The following is a 12,977-nucleotide window of genomic DNA, read 5'->3' as shown; positions in this document are numbered from 1 at the left end:
TTCATTACTGTTATACTTCACAATCACCTACTTCCATGCAGAACAATGAGAGCTGCAAGACTATTTTATGTTTAAATGAGCTCTTTAACTTGCATATCAAAAGATGTATTTCCAGGGGAATGTGTAAACAACATGTGTGAGACATTAATTATCATTCAACAGGGCTGCTGTTTGCCTCCCTCTGTGGTTGTGAACATGAATGTTTGTGACCAAAAGCTCCTCTCTGCTTTGTGTATGACATTCTGGTTGAGAAATAAATGTCATAAAGAGATAGAGATCAGAAATTAATTTCCCTTCTAAGTCTGGGCTGTCACACGTGCACGTGCTGAAACCTGATAACTCCCACAGAGTAAATGTCACCATTTCTGGGATATCATTTTGCAAATTGAGCGCACAACAAACGTGCTGCAGTTATCACGCCAACTGACTGATCATTAAATGAGATGTAACTTTAAAGCAGCTTTTAAAGCACCTGCACAGCTACGCCTGGCCTTGTCACCTTTCATGTTGCACATGTTGAGCAAGAGTAGTTTACACACGTATACATGATGTGTACATGTCGACTTTTCTGAAGTTGTGTCCATCAGACAAAAGTGTCATCATTATCATTCACTGTCGTCCTCCTGTCATGTTGACATCCAGGAGAAATATGACTGCTTCAGTGAGAGTGTGTCTGTAATCTACCCAATAAAGATCCAGCTTCCTGTCAGCAGCAGCCAGCTCTGCCTCCCCGTGCAGCCTGTGAATCAATGGCAGCAAACTGAACTCCTGACTTATTAGTCAGGTTGTCACAAAAGAGCCGCCTGTGTCTGCCAGCGCCTCGGTCTGTCTGTCTTTTGCTGTATAGAGGTATGAGACCTGGAGCATTAATCTTGACTAAAACAACTGCATTTCTGAAGAGGGAGGGCTTTTCTTTACTACCCCAAGGCAGTGTAAAGGCACAGATCACTTGCACAGAGCTTGAAAGGCAAACACAGAAAGCTCATTTACAAGGAATGTCAGCCTGTTTTAGTTCCTATCATACATGCAAATGGATCTGTTTACTTCCACAGATACAATGTGTTGGTACTTATATTGTCCTTCAGCATCTGGAATGACAATATGAAACAACTAATCCCATCAGCGCTATCAAACAACTGAGGCTGTTTCATTTATAATGAGATCTTATAATGAGACTTAATTAATCCCTAAAGCTTAAAAGCAGCACATCTGATTCTGATTTTGCTGTGAGTACGTCAGTGAGAGTCTGACAGTCATTAACTTTGAGAGGAATATTTTGAAAGTCGTGTGTGTGTGTGTCCATGTGGTTGACTGATACACTCCTGCAAACGACTGGTGACGGAGCTCTGACGTCTTGGTGCGATGAGTCATGATCCACGTCCCCCTACCATACCCCCACCGCCCCCCACTGACGGTACTACTTCATCACCCCAACGCACGAACACACACACACACACTCCAATGCCACTTGTCACTCTGCTAAAGCTCTGCTTCCTCACATCCCCTTGCAGCACACCAATTACATGTTTGCTTCCTTAGTCAGACACACTGCTGTCTGTACTTCTGAGAGCACTATACATTTAGCATGTTAACCTCATCATACAGCTCTGTAACATACTGTACCATTGTGTATGCCTGTCACAGTGTGTCACTGTCAGGAACAGCATGTCCCTCTATAATCCCATCTGTTTCCATTCTGCTGCAAATGAGCAAAATATATAAATTGGGGTTATGAGTTGCCCGGCAACTCTGTCTGTTATCACTAGACGTCTGTTTGAGCTTATGTTACAGTAAGTCTGCTTTGTTTTTATTTGAATTGTGTAGCTACAATTGTACCCTCATAATAATAAGTGACTTCTTTATTACACAAATAGTGAGTGGGTGGTCCTGGAAGTCAAGAAATTCAAGAAACTGCTTCTGTGTTTGAGAAAATGGCAAGAAAGATTGAGAGCAGCTATGGATACAAAACACTGGTTTGTGGTTTTTGACCAGCATCAGGTTGAGACAAAACTGTGCGTATGACGTATCACTTGACCATATCTTGGGAAATGTTATAAAATTTCAGCATATGAGGGAACAACAGCTTTGTTCCCTCATGTGATTGTGTGAATGATGCAGTGGGGGAATAGTCATGGTAGCCAAGAAAACGTCTTTGTAAAATTTGCTTTGTATCACTGTGAGAGGGTGAAAGTAGTTCTGGTGGCTAAAGCTAAACCAACAGGGAACACAAAGGAAAAGTGTGAAAGTAATGGTCTGATCGGGAAAACAAAAAGGTTTTCTGATTATAGGTCTGGATTTGGATTGTAACTGCCACATTTAGTGACTCTAACAGATGATGATTTTCAGCAGTAGTTTAGTTATCATGGCAGATCAGTGTTGCATGTGCAAGTAGAGCATCAGTAGACCAACCTAAACTCAAATGTACTGATCACTCCATCGGGTTTAATGTTTCAACATCAAAAATGCACTCAGCACAGTTAGCTGGGCATGAGAGTAAACCAAGACTCATTAAAACCAGGTCTTTGCAGACGTCTATTTCTCTTCATGCTCCACTAATCCATCGGCCTCCCCAGCTGTGTTTTCATAGACAGCAGACGTAGATGATTTTAAAAGAGTGGCCGGTTCAGGCAGGATAGGTGCTGGTAGGGATAAAGTGACATTTCGCGTGTGTGTTTCTCCTGTGTGTCCTTCTTGTACGCCTCGATAAGGAAAACTGACTCTGTCGTAACATGGTGGTTATACAACACACAGCCCAGCTAGACGCACTGTGGACGAGAGGTGATGTCAGTGAAGCATGACTGTTGTCAATGTTCTGGGACAGCATGTTTTGATACCAGCTTATCAATCAACCTTTATGTGAGCTTATGGGAGTTACAGGTGATGGTAGGAGAGCAGGCCTGTCTAATATGAAGCATATGATAAGGCATAATCTGTTATAATATCTAATTCTTCTCTAATTATAATGAATAATTAACAAATAAAATTGAAGCCTCTCCTCACATGATCTCTTTCGGTCAGTCTGGATGTGATCATAGACCATGAACATGAATGACAACTAAAGCTGTAGGGAAGCTCATCCTGCACTGTACACAAGGGGAGGTGTTCTTTAGTTGTTATATTTTGTTAAAATATATGTAAACTGTGACAACTACTGAAGGAGATTGGCTCCAACAAGATGATTTTTTTTCACAAATACAATTTTAGTTTTTATATTATCTGATACTACATCATCTTTAAATTTGCTGTTACAAATATTTGGGCTCTTGACCGGCTCTTGGACAGCTACAGCCCTCACACTGACTGTGACACAGACAGCTGCAGTAACCGGGTCTGAAACCAGGCAGCTTTTATAAATATCCAACTAAATAGAGTTTAGTGAAACAAAGAGAGAGAGAAAGAGATTTAAAACAGAAAAGTAAGCAAAAGAAATAAAGCTTAAGTGCAAAAAACACAATGATTGAACTCAGATCTGCTTTGGTCCTTGTATTGTGGACCCAAAAAGGGAACATTTGGCCCCATTATATAAAGCTAAGTGTACCTCATCAGGCCATATGGCAAGATGGGGGTGAGAATGTGTGCTGATGAGAGAACATCAGCAGTATAGTATTGCTAGTACTGCTCACTGCAATGGCAATAATACCTGATATGCGTACTTCGATAATGATCTATATCCTTCATGTGGTTTTTCTAAGATCTTGTTGCAAAGGTAAAAATGTGTAATATATGTATAATTCAGATAAGCACTGTCTCAATTTGTCTTCCTCACTGGACAAAACCATCATAAGCCAACAATATTTTCCTCTGATCACTTCATCGCAGCACCTGCAGCTTCCTGGACCACTGTGTTTTCTCCCCTTCTGCCACAGAGCCGAGATGGCAACCATGGAGGCTCAGAAGTGTCCGTGTTTGGGGACACAACATTTTGACAGATGTGAGAAGCAAATCATTCACTCCATGATGCATTTATGCACTCAAAAGCACAAGTGCAGTAGAACGTAATTTCAGGCACCACTTACAATATAATAACATCGGCTCTGCTGTTGTTTTATGGAAAAAGGAAATGCATTAAACAGCTTTGTCCAGAATGTTGGTTTCAATAATAACAGTGGTGTTTCCTTTTCTCTTGTTTGCTCTTGTAAGCTATATAAAGCTCACTGGTCTGTTCTGCTTTCTACAGATTATAAAATATGTCTTCTTTCAATTTAAGATGAGGCTTAGGGTTAGGACTAGGAATAGGGTTAGAGTTAGGGTTACAGTTTAGGAAAGTCGCAGAGTTAAGGCTCCCACGGTGGCCCAATTGCCAACCCTAGTTCAGGATTAGGGTTAGGGTTTAGGAAGGTTGCAGAATTGTAGTTCAGTGTGTCCCGTATTGGGCTCACTAAGACCATTCCACAGATGTCTCACTTGAGGCTCTACACTTTACGTTGGCCAAGTTGCCAACACTAGCTCAGGATTAGGATTATGGTTATGGTTAGGGTTAATACAAAAACAAACAGGCTTGTATTGTATCATTCTCCCTGTGATAAATATCCCACACTGTCAACATAACAACACTTTAAACTGCAGAATGGTCACACAAAAATCAACTCTACTCTACACACGCTGCTCTAAAAATATCTACCTAAAATTCAATAAAAGCACATTTCATTTCAGGAGTTTTCTTTTCCCCTGCCCACAGAAAGCAGAAGTTGATAGGACTGAGGGCAGTGCTATATTACAACCGAGGCTGTCGATGTGAGAGATAAGCCTGCTAGCAGTAGGGGAAAAAGGTAAACATCCAGGCAGATTAGATGAAGGACATGCACAGTTCACACAGGGGTCTGAGTGGTAAAATACTGAAGTGGCGCCACAACAACCCACCATCTAAATTTCAGAGGTAAAGCAAAGGGTCAGTGCTCATCAGATTTAATTCCTACATTGCTCTTTTGCTAGGAGCTACACATTAATGTGGCAGTGGTTGTAGCAAACAGAGGACAGCATGCTGATTCAGAGCCGAGCAGTGATCTTATCAGGAGCGCACTACAGCTGTCGGTGCTTGCTGGCCTGCTTCTGGAGCGTGAGGTCTGGGTGTGGTTTCTAGTCTCTAGCCTGCTGTCTCTGTGCCGGGAAAGACACACACAAACAAGAGCCCAAAAGCTACAGTCAAACTTGTTTAGATCACATGACCAGCTAGCCAAGAGTTCAGTTGTTGGTTTGTTCACATCTGCTTCTGGAATCCTTCACTGATGACAACCAGTAAAACAAAGAACAGTGTTCTTTGTGCTGGCTGCACTTACAAACAGCTGATTATTTGCCAAGCCATTTAACACTGAGAAGAAGCACACCAGCATGGAATAGAGTGGTTCAGATGCAGCTCTGTGTTTTCCGCAAAGCGTCGCCTCAAAGGTCACATTATTCATATGACCCAGGTGGTTCTGAGGAGTGAGTCACACTAACATTCAGCACACAGAGGAACTGCACCTCAGAGATTTTCTGACTGGACAGCATGCTTGCGTATGCAGAGACACAGGGGGAGGAGAGCGTGTGTTCATAAAAGTGACAGAGACCAGCACAGCATTGTTGTGAGTGAGTCATTCTACCTTTCTACTGGCAAGTGGCAGATGTAGTGAAAAGCAGAACTGCCAGTTCTTGGCTGTCTCATATTACACCAGATGATAAGATTGGTTTGCAAGGAGAGGAAGAGCATACACATCACAAATGAACCCTAACAGCCAACATTTAATCTCCCATGGCGGAGAAATGCTTAACTATTGCTGTTGTGAAAAAGACAGAGAAGGACATTTATTACTTGTTTAAAAATGTGACCAAAGGTAACTCGTCACTCATCACCAGACATGATCACATTGATCATACTTCTGTGTTGACACTTTCTCATGTTGCTGGTGAATCTGTCAGTCTACATGCCTTTCTGCTCTGAGAAATGTCACTGTTACCTTTTTTAACTGCTCTCGCTGCTGGATGTGGGTGTGCCACAGAGGAAAGGTTTCCAAACTCACCGACTTCCTAACAGTGTTCATAAGTGTTCATTCCCAAGGTGTCTGTTATGTATTAGTTCCAGGTGTATATAATGCTGTCACACAGACTACAATTACATAATTTATATAACAAAGTTGATACAGACAGGATGTTCCACAGATTGCAGATGTGGGTGAAAACACTGTCTGATGTAATGGTTGCATAAAAACAGCACCAGAGTGTGCGAGCAGGAATCAGGATTTATGATCAAAAGCCTTCCCATCATTCTAAACTGCGTTTACCAGTACGTAGAAAAAGTCAGCCTTCATCTCGGACACAGTGGTAGCTGTCATCAGAATGTAATGGCTCCCACACATAGTCGTAATTATACCATTTTACATCAAAATTAGTGCATATTTGCATTTTTTGGACGTGTTAAACTCATTCAAGATGTGCAGAAGTTACAGAACGAGACAATAAGTGCTTATCGTGGTGGAAAATTGGCGCACCTGCTTGTCATGTTTCCACTCTGACCAGTTAGAGCTGGAGCCAATAAATATCCAGACTAGAAGAAAGTCATGTGACCCAGACAAGAGTGCAGAATGTTACACCTATTAAAGACCAAAGCCTTTCTGGGTTTTTTTATTTAGTGTAAAAGGGGCTTAAAAAAGGTCTTTCTCCCACCTTGTTGTCACTCCTACACTTCAATGTCTTACTAAACGGATATCAGTCCAGTATTTACCTTCCTGTGTCATCACGCTCAAATTAAACTGTACAGCTGATTAAGTGATGATGAATATTACACAATAACCATCAATCATCAAGGTTAGGATTGCAGCACTTTCCCATGAAGTGCAGATTTGTTCAAGCTAGCTACGCCCTGCCAATATAAAGCCAGAGCAGTGGGTCTGGTGTCATCAGGGTTCCAGGCCCACTTCCCCTGGGGCCAAAGAGAGGGAGATTCTTCTGTTCCCTACCACAGCAGGACTTGTTTGTTTTTCTTCCCTCAGAAACTGATATGATAGCCATCTTGTGTGCTTCCATTGTGTTTCTATGATTATATACTATACTTGCATCACAGTTTCTGAAGCTCACAGTTACTGCTGGTCTTTCTATACTGTATGTCAGTGTGGGGTATCCCTCAAGGTTTGATTGTAGGTCCCTTGCTGTTCTGGCAGGGAAACACATTAGTTTAGAGACTTATAGAGTTTCTTTAAGATGTTTGGCTGCTCCTCCAAGCAGCTTCATCATTAAGTGATCCACCCACTGAGGTCCTCAACCACATATAAACCTGTATTTCCCACCAAAAAGAACTGATGAAGCTACCGGTACTTGCAGAACCGAAACATCTTCAAGACACTCTACAAGTTCTTGAATGAAATTAACCCTGATGATCGACACAGTGACTATTCATGTTTATCATCTAATCCTGTGTGGTTTTTGCCATTTTAAATCTACTAATAAAAAATTAAGTAGTTTGTTTATATTGTGCATGCAGCATACTTACTTACCGCTCTAACTAAATAATAGATAGAATAGCACACAATCCCCTACTGCCAAAAAAAACTGGAATGATTCACTGGCATTGTGCATCTGGGCTTAGATTAGACTATTAATTTAAGGTTAAAAACACCCCTGCATGCTACAAGTTTGCCAACGCCTTTACTGCCAGGGTGGATGTTAAAGCTTCTGTTTATGTTTGTTGACAGCTGGCCAACACAACCTAAGAGCGCACTGCTTCACACTGAAGCAGTCTTTGCATGTGTTGTGCAGACATCTACCATCTGGAAATACACACGTGTGGTTGTATAATGCAAGCTTACAGTTTCTTGTTTTGCAAGTTTACTCCTGTTGAGATGAAAATAAAGCAGCTGCAGTGTGACATTTAATGTGTTGACTTTGGGGTTATGCAAGGTTGATGAGGCAGACTCCCTCTGGCCCCCGAGGGGTTTCATGAGTGTTAAAGTTGCACCAGTCCAGAGATCAACAGATGTGAGCGTCCACTCCTCTCTAACCTGCTGACTGAGGGCAGAACTCTGTGCCTCTGACTAGGAAGTGCCTCTCTGCCAGATCTGCTGTTCCTCTTAAGGGTCTTTTGTCTCATCCAGGCTTAAATGTCTCACAGTAAACTCCCTTTTACAGTCGATTCGGCTCGTCTGTTGTAATCAATCAGCTAAAAGCTGCTGACTTTTCCACTGTGTTCACCTTTTTCAAGAGTCGTGGCAACAAACACATTAAACACTGCAGCCAGTCCATCACCCATCCACTGAGCTACAGACCACTCCATGGTGCTGTGTTGAATCATACTGTCTGACCAGCTTTGTGCACCATCCTCACAGATGACTGTGAAGTGCTCTCAGCAGCACTGTTTGCAACAGGCGGCTGACAGAGTTCAATCAATGCATCTGCCAGAAAACAGCGAGGCTAATGAGATTTTCCCGACATTGTCTCTCCATCATTTTACAGCATTTTACATGGTGAGCCTGTCGAATCTGCTCTGAAACATGACATCTGTTGCTGCTTGGTATTCTCTGCTCAAACATCTTTTTATTACTGATGTAGACAACTGTCACACCAAATATTTAACAACTCACATTTATGGCAACGACAGCCTCAGGAGGTGAGCCGATGTTCTAAAGGGATGCTCTGATTGTCTAAGTTCGACTCCACACGACGCACAACCCTAATCAGCTGCATCAAAACACTCATTAACTAACCACCTGCTGCCTCCTTCTCCATGCGAACAACACACAGTGAGATTGTAGAAAATGCCTCAGAGACACCTCGACCTCACCTCACACAGCAGTCCTCCTTAACAGAGCTACAAAACAGTACACACAGTGCGATGTTCTGCAAATCTGAACATTATGTTGTCAACAACATGTTTTACCTTTTCCAGGCTTTTACTGATAATTTTGTGTTTTACTTAGCCATGCCACTGGTAGCAAAAATGCAGGTGAATACTTCTGGGTTTTTGTTAAGCTTTTAAGGTAACAGCATTTTGTGCTGTGGCTGACAGTGCTGTGTTTAAGAACTGCTGTCTGAGAGCACACATGGATCTAAATTGATTTTTTGGAAGTATCTAATAATGTTTAATTAGCTGTAATGGGTGTTATTCCAACACTGAGTAGATGTTATTGTTTTCAGAGCTGAAATAATGGCCACAATTCTGCTATCAGTAATGCACAATATGAAAGTCTGTGCCGAAAAAGCCTTATGACAGCTAAAATAATTTGCTGTAACATAATCAACCAGCAAACAAGAAAGACTTTTTCTTCACATATTCTATAATACACAATCTCACCTAATCACTGTGGTGCATTAGTGTCTCTTTCTCACATGTTCATGTTATCTAAAGTAAACATTTAAACTATAAACAATGGGTTTTTGGCAGCAGCACACCAATCTCCCCTGTGTTTGCATTGGACCTTTAATGGTGTAAAGGTTATAAACCCAAGCCATTGGCCGTAATATGAGTGTGGTCTTGTCCCATAGGTTGGGGAGGTTACAAACACACCACTGATAGGCTGCCTCTAAATGGTGTTAGGAGGAAGCCATCTGCTCCTGTTTATGGTCCATTAACCCCAGCTATCTCTGGATAACCAGGCTGCCCCCACAGCAACAGGTTCAAAGCAGCCTGAGCTTCTAACTAAGAAGAGTTTAGTAAAAAAAAAGCTCAGTTTCTGCTTAGCTGTGTGTGTTTTCAAATTAATAACAACAACAATAACTGGAAAGTCCTTACCTTCCCAGAAGTCCATAGGCGTACTGTGAATCCGCCAGCAGTAATGTGATCTCGCCCATCTGCATGGACATGACACACTCCTCCAGGGCCTGCAGGTGCCAAAAAACTGTTATTTAGAGGGCTGGTGGAGCCTGTTTTATCCACAGCTTTTTACATAATTACACAAAACATATTTCGGTTAAGCTTTGCATATTTTTTTGTTATCAATTGTGTAAAACCCACACATCATTCTTGCAGAGAAATGAAAGAAAAATGTTGCAAAATGTATTCTTCAGCTGCTTTGGTCCAGACTGGACATAACAATGTGATATTATATTTGTGGTTTAGAGATGAGGAGGCTTCTGGTGACCACTGACTTTTCCTAGCAAACCATCTAGCCAGGCTTTTATACTATGCGGCCAAACAAGTGTTTTGGGACAAATTGCTGCCCTGCAAAGAACAGTCAGCACTTATGTGTGTGTTTTAATTGTAATCCATCCCCAACTAATTTTAACCAACCACCTGCCAAGTATTTTATAAAAACTGCCTGTACTTTTCCAGTAAACAGTTTTCAAGGACAACGTGTGTTATGTTTAACTAAACAGCTGGCATGTCAGGTTACATTGAGGGAAGCATTCCAAAAACTATTAGATCAATTATCTTGATGTTTGGCTAAGGATTTATCCACATTGACGTTCTTGTTGCTTTATTAGCAAATCCAGTTGTAATTTATGTAAAACTGTGCTTGATTAGCAAATTTAGCATGTTAACATGACCTGATTGTGCGGCTTTAAAGTTGTGCAGTTAATCTTTAATACAGTGTGATTTTTAATAATACAGAAGAAATGCATCCTGAAGAGTCAGAAGATTTCACCTGGTTTACGTCTCCCTCTCCAATTACAAAGACGAGCTTGCAGTCCTTCTCCACCACAGTGCGGTCCTCCAGGACACACTGCATCTTCACAGTAACCTCCTGACCCCAGGTGGGGGCCTGCAGGGACCCAGACTCCAGCACCTTCTTCCTTAACAGCCGGTCCTCTGCGTGAGGAGAGAAGAAAAGGTCATGCAGGAGGAAGTAGGGTTAATCTGCAGGTTGTCAGTAAAGACCTGCTCAGAAACAGCCGCAAGCACACCAAGCCTGATCCAAGTCACATTTTGATCACTTTTCTCTTTTTTTTCCATACAGAATTTTGTGAAGAGTTTATTGCTGAATAGCAGTAAAATGTTATGTGCTGTTCCTGTCCTCACCTGTGATGTGCTTCCAATCTTCTGCTATGAACAGCTCCTTAAAGCTGGTTGAAGTCCACTCTTCTGTTGCATACTCTGGAAAAAGACTCTTGGCAGAGCTGTCCCTCTCCAACTTATCATCCTCCGTTGATGGGTCTTGGAATCGTACCATCTTCCAGCTGTTAGTTTTTTTCAGTTTTCTCCCTTCCTTACATTCTTTCTCTCTACTTTCTTGCTCAACATCAGAATGGCTTTTTATCTCAGTGCTTTTCCCCTCTCCTGTACAGCTCTCCGTTTCAGCCAGCTCCTTCACACATGGCTCCCTGCCTTCCTCTGCTAGCTCACAGGGCACCTTGATGAGACCGTCCCTGTCAGAAGGCTCCGAAATTACCTCTCTTACCTCAGTTTCTGTAGGCCCCACTGCAGAGTCCCTGCGCTCCTCACAACATGGCTCTGTCTCCATTTCACTACAGAGCGCGATGGACACCATCTGCATTAGTCTCCCAAAAAAGATGATCCTCTTTGTTCAGCCAATGTTCCGCTGAGCTGCAGTTTGGTACTTCTTTCTGCCACCTATATTCTATCCATAGAAAAAAAGATCTCCATGACATAATATTTAGAAAAATCCACGTTTCAGCTCAGAATGCATGTCTAAATCCTGGGTGCAGCTTGGTTCTTTTTTCAAAGGGCACAGTTCTGCCTGCAGGTATGTAGTTTCTGCTGCATTTTGACCTCTCTGCTCTGCTGCTTGTTCCTGTTTTAGTCTACTTAGTTCTGTGATGTGGCAGCACCAAAAAAAAAAAAAAAGAGATCAATGTAAAGAAAATGTGCAGCGCAATGAAGCTCTCTCAGCCAGCAGGCTTGTGCAGTGGTAATCTACAGGATTAGAAGAGAAAAACCTAATCTGCCAGAACTGTAAGCTTCTTAATGACTTCACCGTGCCCCATAACACAGTTTCCATGAATGCACCTACCAATAAGATCCTTGGGGATACAAACCCTAACTTAATTTACTTTGATTAACAGAGGGAGATTTTGCTTTTTGCTTTTTAAGACAACATCAGACATAATAACCTGCAGGCTGCAACGATGAGACTGGATTACAGTTGACATATGATCGATTTTGAACACAAGAAAATGTCCTCGAACACATGCTGTTGTCATGAGTACAGACATTATAAATCCTCAGCAGCTTTAAAACATACATGAAAGCAATGGAAACATATTCAACCAGGAATTAGGATGATGCACATTTAATTCTGCACCTCAACACAACAGCAAACTCTGGCAACAACCTAAACACCTATGATGTACTGGGATGTTTCATTTGTGGGAAAATCAAAGACGAAGAAATCAATCTACTGGCTAAAGTCTTCTGGCAACACGTATGCGTTGGTTTAATTTTAACAAAATTATGAGCATGATTCAGCAAAGGCACAAAAAAGTACAAAACTAATGTTATAGAAATACGAAATAAGAAATGAGACATACATTGCACACAAAGTAGAGAGCACCAAAACATCAGATGGAGACTGTAATGAGGCTCAGACATCAGTTTCCTCCAGCCTATATTGTAAATAAAATCTGGTTTACAGGCTGTGAGGCTGTACTCTAATCCACAGCCAAAGCATGTTGTCCATCAGGGATTAAATTAATCCAAATTCCATATTTGTCATTTAATTTCTCTGACACACAGAAAAAAAAGATGCACATATTCTGAGTGAAATTGCCTCCTTTCTGAGAGGATTTGTCTGGAGTCTGCTCTTTAGAGTGCACCTCAATTCTGAGATTTTTACTACTTTAAAAAAAATCAAAGCAAGGTACTTTTATTTTGTGCTATTTTCACTTTGTAGTCCACAAGAGAATACTCGTGCTTTTAACTTGTATTGCTACACAAAAACCATCATATAGTTTTTAGATATTATCTGCACACAGATGCAGCTCCTCGCATGTGTCAGTGCTCTAATTGTCTGACAGTAAACTTAAAATCAGAGACTGTTTGGCCAAAAAATAAAATACAATTAAATCAAATAAATCATATTTTAACATATTGCATTTGGTTAATTGTGAACATT

At 41.4% G+C, this 12,977-nt stretch overlaps 1 protein-coding gene across 1 annotated transcript in view; it reads right to left on the bottom strand.

The window, feature by feature from the left end:
* Positions 1 to 12,977, bottom strand: part of LOC114452700 (peroxisomal membrane protein 11A-like) — a 51,075-nt gene that overhangs the window by 10,221 nt on the left and 27,877 nt on the right. Inside the window, exons 3-5 of the mRNA XM_028432188.1 lie at positions 10,925 to 11,483; positions 10,551 to 10,714; positions 9,698 to 9,786 (exon numbers count right to left, since the gene is read on the bottom strand). Coding sequence (XP_028287989.1) covers positions 9,698 to 9,786; positions 10,551 to 10,714; positions 10,925 to 11,399 — 728 coding nt within the window. The 5' untranslated portion in view covers positions 11,400 to 11,483. The remainder of the gene's footprint in view (positions 1 to 9,697; positions 9,787 to 10,550; positions 10,715 to 10,924; positions 11,484 to 12,977) is intronic.

Source organism: Parambassis ranga, chromosome 19 (genome assembly GCF_900634625.1).
Source record: "Parambassis ranga chromosome 19, fParRan2.1, whole genome shotgun sequence".
Taxonomy (NCBI): Eukaryota; Metazoa; Chordata; class Actinopteri; family Ambassidae; genus Parambassis; species Parambassis ranga.
Note: the sequence above shows the minus strand (reverse complement) of the source record. Positions and strands in the feature narration are given on the sequence as shown.